The following is an 8944-nucleotide window of genomic DNA, read 5'->3' on the forward strand; positions in this document are numbered from 1 at the left end:
CACAGTCCGGTGTGTATATTTAAATTAAAATTATTCTCTGAACTTTTTTTTAACCCATAGATATTCATTCATATATCTGCAAACTGATCAGCTTTTTTTTTTTTTTTTTTTTACCTGGGCAGGTTGATGTCACAGTTGATGTTTATGAACATATACTTTGAGAGAAGTGACCTGAACAGGGGCATATATATATCACGAGGGAGACGAGGGGTTCCGGACTCCCCCATCATGGGAATAAATTAGTGTTACATCTCTATAATAGTTAACTAAAAACAAATGATGTGTCAGACATGTTGCTTTAATTCTATGACTCAATAGTTCGCTCAAGTGTGACAAGAACATAATGGTGGATCTATGGTGGGCAGTGGAGAGATGGATTGTCCTGCTGCCGTAATTCAAGATCTTTCCATGAACAGAAAACCCTGGAATCTACTGAAATGTGGAAGCTGTCTGAAACTAAGCCCACCACATTTTCCCTGTTGTTGTAAATTGATATATAAATATCTATATATATATATATATATCAATTTACAACATTAAAACAAACAAACCCAAAAATCAAGAGGTTGTTAATAAACATTTTATTCACATTTAAGTGTGTGTTTCATTTTGACTTTGGATTCCTTTGGCCTCAGCATTTTCTATGTCAGACTAAATTGCTTCATTTTGTTCAGCAGCCGCTACTGGCTATGCTTCCAATTTTTCTTCTCCTTTTCCTCTGTTCTCTTTCAGTCTGTTCCTTTACTTGCATTATTTTTCCTTCCCTAACTCTCTGTTTTCTTCTCTGCCTCTCCTGTCTTAGAAATTCTTTTTCACTTCACTTCTGTTTGTGATTTTGTGATACTCTGTTCCTCCTACATCCCTCCAGTGGCAGATGTTGCCTAGCTGTGCTGGACTAATCACACATATGTTCCTGTACTAGAGAGTGTGCCTATGTTCCATCACTATAATGTGCGTCATCAGCACCATGTTCCTTCAATTAAACCCTGATAGAGTTGATGACTATCAATTCACAAAAGCAATAAAAAAGCAAAAAAATGCTGATGCCACATATTTAGTATATTAGACAAACTTATAATCTATTTCTATATTTGACTCGGAAGCCTTCCCATTGAATGTCAACTCTGTAATTCAGCCATCACCACTGTCAGACAGAAAATCTGACGGTGTTGGGCAATAGGCATTTTGTTCACAAAAGAAATAGTTCATGTAGCAGCCGTTTTCTTTTCAGCTTGATGGTAGATGCTAACAGAATCTACTTCAGAAGGATGGAACGATCTTACCTTTTTAAAAACTTGACATATGGTTGTAACAGGAAATATTAACGTTAGGATTTAAAATAGTATAAAACTATAATACTTATTTGACCCTGTCTGCCATGGATGCACTCTGCATAGGTGGAATATGAAAATGGATCCTTCAGAGTAACAGATTTTAATGAATGTCTGACTGTTGACAAAAAGTGGGGACACAACTTTGAAACCTTATTTAATATGCATGTGTCATTGACAATCAACTTTGCTCTGATATGAGATGCTAAGTTTTTCTTTTTATGAAACAAGCTCTTTTTAATATTAAAAAATATTCTAACCATTTTATTGCACATGAAGGATTGCACCCTTCTGTTTCAGATGTAGTGTCATAGATCTGATATAATGATTATTACATTTAATTTGAGGGGATGATTGTGTGGAATACATTCTATCATTAATCCCTCCTAACATCTACAGTTGAAGATATTTTCATTTTTAAACCTAATAGTTTGGATTGATGGTCTTGTGTTTGTCCCATGTCTCAAGAATCAGTGATATATATTCATTCACCATCTTCTATTGCTTTTTATTGAGTTTAAAAGCCAATGGCTGCAGCCTCTAGATGTATTGACAACTGGTTTATGAGATTTATGATGGATTGTGTGCCACATACACTATATGGACAAAGGTATTGGGACACCTACACATTACATCTACAGGAGCTTTTCTGAAGTCAATTTCTAAAACCATAGGCATTAATGTGGAGTTGTCATTGTATGAGCTTCCACTCTTCTTGGAAGGCTTTCTACAAGATTTTGGAGTGTGTCTGTGGGAACATTTGCCCATTCATCCAGAAGAGCTATTGTGAGGTCAGACCCAGATGTTGAACGAGAGGGCCAGGCTCCCAATCTCCGTGCTGGGTCACCCCGAAGGTGTCGGATGGAGTAAAGGTCAGCGCTCTGTGTAGGCCAGTCTAGTTCTTCCACACCAAACTCAGTCAACCATGGCTTGATGGACCTTGTTTTGTGCACTGGAAAGTTGGAAGCATAGAATTGTCCGTAGGCAGTATTAAGATTTCCCCTACTGGAACTAAGGGGTCTAGTCTAGCCAATGGCAATGGGACTGAATGAAACACCTGAATACTTTTGTCCATGTAGTGTAGCAGTTGATGTGAACATCCTAAACCTGTCAGCTGGAAGAGTTTTTGAGGATGTTCAGGAATTCAAAGATCTGTGGAATGATGGTAAATAACAGATACAGAAGGTTGGTAACACTTTATATTAGGGAACACTTATCAACCATTGACTAGTTGCTTGTTAGAATGGATATTAGAGGCATATTGGCTCTTTATTAGTCATTATAAATTACTGATTAATGCCTTATTCTTAATGACCTTATTCTGCAACTACTCCATTGATTCACAGTTTTCCCATAATAACCTCCTAATTACTGCTTATTGATGGTAGGTAACAAAGTTGTTGTACATGAATTACAATCAAGTGCTTGGATATGTTCACTTTGTGAATCCCATTGTATACTTCACTACCTCCAGAGGGCGCAGTGCTCCCAGCAACCGCTCCACCGCTACAGTAACCATAGCAACCCGTGCGGTTTGTCTCCACGCCGCCTCGCTGTTCTCCAGCGTTCATGGCCGACGCGAGAAATAGTTCCGGAAACAAGTGAAGCAAACGCAGTGGGTGAAGGATGGAGGGAAAGCAGAGCAGCGGCAGCAGCGAGCAGAGGCTGCAGGCAGCTGCCATGTTAAAGACCGTCATGTTGAAACAGAGCACGAGGAGCGGCCTGAACCTGTGAGTACCGCGCGTCACGGCGTCAGCTCCTGTTTGCTACAACCTGTGAACTTCATGTCAACAACCGTGCCAGCACATTAGCAGGATTGAAAACACTGCAGAGGTTTCTCCCAAAAAAATACATATTTCAATACCTGAACAATCGTCAACTGTGTAATTCAAAATTCTGATGGGGTTAAAGGTTCTGCTTCGTGTGAGAGTCCTCTCCAAGAGGCAGGGCTCCTCTCCCTCCTCTGCTGTAATCTGGATGACTGTGCTGAGCATTGACAACAGAGATCAGAATCAGAAGTACTTTATTAATGCCCGTAGGGAAATTCAAATGTTACAGAGCCCCTGAGAAAGAGGTATAAACATAGCAATATAAAATTTAAAAATCAAGTAAGGCTAAAAGAAATAAAAGATATACATATGTAGAAATAAAGACCGGGTATGTATAGATTTACATTTGTGCATGAGTAAGTTAAAGTAAAAGTATACACAGTATACATTATTAATCTTTATACTTTACAGGTTGCCATTGTACAATTTGACAGCCACAGGCAGGAATGATTTCCTCTGGCGTTCTGTTGAGCATTTGCGAAACAACAGCAAATACTGCAATGTGTCGCTTGAACAATGTAAACAGTCCGTCTGTTTTCAGAAGTGCAGATTATTTTCTATTGATTGATTTATCTATTAATCCAGTTACCTAGTTGTACTGCAGTGTTAAAGCTTTTTCTCAGCAGAGGTGTTGTAGTAAACCAGGAAACCTGCTGCACGCAAACTGATGGTTGTCAGCAGTAACTCAGATCCACCGATTCTGCACAGTGACGTCAGTCTGAAGCAACACTCTCACTGAACTGGAAATGGAAACGAGGGAAAACCTGTGTTTGACTAACATTTCAGTAAAGCTGAATACAAATATGTGTGTATAGTTGATTATAAGTGTTTTATCAAAACGTTTACCCCAGTTTTACGACAGAGAGAGTCATGTAAATACAGTAAACATACAGAATACCACTTCCTGAGTAAACAGTAAATGGTATTTTAAATGTGAGAATTACATTTCTCTGTGCTTATTCTCTGCAATGACCAATGGATGGTCCAATGCTCAGGAACTGGTGTCGTCCTTTATGTTTCAGCTATGACCACCTGACCCAGTTACTAATAAAGGTGATGGATGAACAGCCACAGGATGTGGTGGACGTGATCGAGGATATAAGTCATGACGTGAAGCGGGCTTTGTTTGAAGACAAGCAAAGCACCCTGCGAGACCTTCCACGGACTACAGCTGCTGAGCTGCTGGCAGAACAGCAACGTCCACTGTTTTCTCGGCCAGAGGACGCTGAGCAGGAGGATGAGCTGGTATTGGCTTCATGCAACTAAATTGTACATTTGTGTTATTGGTTTGAAGGTGAAATGGCATTTAGTTAAATTTGTAACCATTTTTAGACATCCAGTGACACCACGTTACATACTTTCATTGGTGGCAGGTGGCAGAAACTTGACACAATTACTAATTCCCTCCACCAAGCAGATTATATTTTAACCAATGTCTGCTTTTTGTTTTCTTTGTTGGTTGGTTTATATTAGACTGTATATCTCATTTAAACCATGTGGCCTTGAGGAACTGAAATGAACGTTCCTCTACCTTGTTTAAGCTGCTGCCACTGAAACTGTAACCCTCTCTACAGAGGCTGCCATGTTTTTTTACAGTAGTCCAAAGTGGACAAACCAAACAGCTTTTGGGTTTGTATGACAACTGAAGCTACCACAGGTTCTCCTTCATGTTTGATAAAATAAGATAAGATAATCCTTTATTAGTCCCACAATGGGGGAATTTGCACTATTACAACAGCAAAAGTCAAAAACTGGCATCAGTAAGTACTAATAAGTAACATGCAACATTTAAGTGTAAGGAAATCTGAAAAATATAGAAAAATATGAAAGGGGAGGGTGAGGGGAGAGGTATTCAGCTGCAACGTGCAACTTCCCCACAAGATATCACTAAATCTTACACAGTGAATCTTAAACATTAATTAGAAATACACAACACAAGCAAGTATGTCTTACAAGAATGAGTATGTAGCTCAAAATCATTAATATATATTCTGATGAGGAAACAGTTGTTTTTATAGAACTAAAAAGTGTTTATTAGACATCTGGAATACTTTTTTGTTAATTACCAGGTACTATTGCAACATATTATAGAAAACCTGATGTTCTGAAGGTCATGTTTTCTTTTGTTGCTTATGTATTATAAAACACATATAATAAGCCTGGATATAAGGTCAGACTCACACATGAGTAACTTTGACTGAATTATTGTACAGGCCAACTTTGTCTCAGACTTCTTGTGTCTGTGCCCACAAATGTAGTCCACCCATGGCTGCTTCAGTTCAACCAAATAAGATATTTATTTTATGTTTTGTTTATAGAAAACATATATTTCCCAAAGTAACATATCCAAAGAAAGTTATTTTTGTGTTAATTTTATGTCTTGTATCTTATTGAAAAATATTCTTTAGCCTTTTTACTTGAGTTCCTAAAAAACCTTTCACATGGAAAAATGAGCAGTATAATGTTGCCTACTTGCATTTTCACCTGAAAATATATGAAAATAATATTTTGGAAATGTAACTGATATATATATGGATATATATTGACAGTGGTTATTTGTCTTCACCAGGAGGAAACACCTCTACCTAATGTGAATGAGATCGGCTTCTACATGGAGCAGGCTGGAGTGGGTCTGGGCAGAGAGGAGATGCAGAGGGTGTTTCTCGCGCTCAAGCAGCTTGTTGAGTCGCAGGAGCTCCTGCGCTGCCGACTATGGGGAAAGATTCTGGGAATAGAGTGTAACTATATTGTTGCTGAAGCTGAGTGCAGAGAGAGGGAGGAGGAGGAAGAGCAGATCTCTGACGAAGCAGCTGAGGAAGAGGAGAGAGAGGCAGAGACTCAGGAGAGTGACGAGAATGAGGTGAGGAATTGGAACGTAGCCAATCAATGTGACAGAAAATCCTCATGAATTCTCTGAGAGTATCTGTCTCTGGTGCAGAGAGGACGAGTACATGGAATATATATTTGTTCATATTTTAGTCAGACGCCTTTCTGTTGTCTGACCTAAATTATTATTGCTAGAATGTCATTGTCCAATCAGAATCAGGTGTAAAGAGAGGGTTAAACTTCACACTTACCCAAGCATCACACAGTGTGGGAATTTTGAGTTTTACTCATACAGTATGTTTTCTGCTTTACGTCTTTACACAGATTTCCACAAAAAGATAAAGAAATGATATGAATCTCTCTGGTCTTTCGATTGTTTTATTTTCAGATAGATCTTCTTCCTCAGTCGACGTATAAACCTCCACCAGTGGTTCCAAAGGAGCCCATAGGAACAGGCGCTAACAAGTTTGTTTACTATGTGTGTAAAGAGCCTGGTCTTCCTTGGGTAAAGCTGCCTTCAGTCAGTCCTGCGCAGATCACTGTTGCTCGCCAGATCCGTAAATTCTTCACAGGGAAGCTTGATGCACCGGTTAACAGCTACCCGCCTTTTCCTGGGAATGAAGCCAACTACCTGAGAGCACAGATTGCTCGGATCTCTGCTGGCACACAGGTCAGCCCCCAGGGCTTCTTCCAGACTGGGGAGGAAGAAGGTGATGAGGAAGATGAGGCACCACGAGACAGCTATGAAGTGAATTCTGATTTTGAAGGCGTTCCAGTTGCTGAAATGGCCGAGTCTCTGTCCACCTGGGTGCATCATGTCCAGCACATCCTGCCGCAGGTACAAGTCTGATCAAAGCAAGTTCTGGAAAAAGTACCATTCTCTCAGCTGTTGTATGTGTATGCTTATTTAACATGTGAATGTGAACTGTGTTAGGGCCGTTGTACTTGGATGAACATGGCTGTGAACCCAGAGGACTTGAATGAGGAAGGAGAGGCTGAGGAGACAGAAGAGGAGCCTGATGAACCTGAGCCAGAAGTTGGGCCCCCTCTGCTCACTCCCCTTTCCAAAGATGAAGGTCAGTTTTGTCTTTGAACATTGTTCTGCCAAACTAGGAGGGGCTTCATTTTTAAATACTTGAAAATACATTGCAAATCCCTACCCCCCCTCTGTGAAGTGTCCTCTGATTGTCCACCGGGCAGGACCAAGAGGGAGAGGTCAAGAGAGTATAAATTGTGTTCTGATCATGAAAATTGCAGAATTAAACATGAATCATAGATAAGGTTGTTATGGTGATTTCAGGCAACATGCAATTATCACCAAATGTTCAGCCTATTAACATAAAAAGAGCACAGTGTTACTGCCCAATCAAAATAAGTACCTTTTGTTCCTCTAACAAACATTACAATACACTGCAGGCCACTAACCCCTGCTCTGTTCTCTTCATGCAGCCAAATAGAGCCGATTGGCTGTTTGAAACTGTTACATGATGTGAAAGGTGTTTTAATTGTAAAATATCAATGCACATCTCTGACACATTTTCAACCCTGTGAGTGAAATGAACTGGATGTATTCAGGCTTAGACTGTCACATTGCCTGTTGTGCCATATTCTCACCCAACCTCAGGAAATGTTCTTGTGAGGAACATTATGTGAACACGTATTTATGTTTTCTGCATTTTTGCACTTCCCGTTCCCTCCCTCTAAAGTCAAAGGTTGTTGTTAAGATGCCTGAAATAAGGTCTGTGGTTAACACAAGCTCAAGACATGTTAATGTCGTAATTCTAGGACATAAAATACATCAGTAAATACCTGGTAAATCCCCTTTTCATGGGGGACTACTTGTGAAGATTATCATGCAGAGCAAAACATGTAAATATCATAAATTTATGTTTGCAACAATGACCCAAACACCAACTTTATCTTGTCTCAGAAATGTTCAACACCCCTCCCTGGACCTCCAGGATGTCCTCCACTCTCACCCCTCAGCATGCAATAGCTGTGCTGCGTTCTAATCTCTGGCCGGGGGCGTTTGCATATGCTTGTGCAAAGTAAGTGAAAAAATGTGGATATTCTGACTTCCTGAATCTGTTTTCTCTCAGTATACTGAAAGCAATATTGTTATTTACAAACAACCATGTGCTGTCTCTTAATTTAGGAAGTTTGAGAACATATATGTTGGATGGGGTCTGAAGTATGCAGGGGAAGGGTACAGCCCACTTGTCCCACCACAACCGCAGAGAGAATATCCCAGCGATCCAGAAATCACAGAGGCACTGGACCCATCACTGGAGGAGGAACAGGTGCTGAGAGAAGCTTTGGAAGAGCAGCAAGCTGCCCAGGAGGAGTTGGAGGACACTGATGAAGAGGATGAAGATGATGACTGAGAAAAGTTACACATTTTTTCCAAGTTTGACCTTTCAGGTATTTTATTGTTGGAATTAAATTTGACCAAAATTTGGCATTTAAGTTACTTCTGGAGATGATTGATCCTGTTATTTTATTGAACAACAAGTGCAGTTAATTTGAACCACAGTAAAATGTAACACAATAATGGGGGTTTGTTTGTGCAGATATGTATTTAGCATTAGGTATGTAGATACAAATTATGCCTTATAAAAGTTTATTGTCCAAAATAGATTTCCATTTTGTCCTAAAGCAAGTACTAAACATTGCAAATTGCAATCACAATGAAGTTGGATGTAAGTAAAAACAAATCAGGAAGGACAGATGAATGCTTGAAAATGTTTTCAAAAACATGAATAAAATGTTTGAATGTTTTAAGATGAGTGAATCTTTGTGTGTTTTCTAAAACAGTAAACAAAAACAATAACTGATTGTATGTTATGTAGTATTTTTAAAGATATTCTCTCATTACCATGATGAGTAAAATATAAGAGAAAAAAAACACACAGTACAATCAGTATTTAATTTTGAATGAATGTTCTATGAATGTCCCTT

The 8944-nt window shown here is 39.3% G+C and overlaps 1 protein-coding gene across 1 annotated transcript; it reads left to right on the forward strand.

The window, feature by feature from the left end:
- Nucleotides 1-2839: 2839 nt before the first annotated feature.
- Nucleotides 2840-8769, forward strand: rsph4a (radial spoke head component 4A). The gene is made up of 7 exons (XM_020080796.2): nt 2840-3061; nt 4183-4405; nt 5730-6020; nt 6375-6824; nt 6921-7062; nt 7917-8034; nt 8142-8769. The coding sequence occupies exons 1-7, from the start codon at nt 2958-2960 to the stop codon at nt 8368-8370; spliced, it is 1557 nt and encodes a 518-aa protein (XP_019936355.1). The 5' UTR covers nt 2840-2957; the 3' UTR covers nt 8371-8769.
- Nucleotides 8770-8944: the final 175 nt, after the last annotated feature.

The sequence above is a fragment of the Paralichthys olivaceus genome, chromosome 3 (genome assembly GCF_024713975.1).
Source record: "Paralichthys olivaceus isolate ysfri-2021 chromosome 3, ASM2471397v2, whole genome shotgun sequence".
NCBI classification, from domain to species: domain Eukaryota; kingdom Metazoa; phylum Chordata; class Actinopteri; order Pleuronectiformes; family Paralichthyidae; genus Paralichthys; species Paralichthys olivaceus.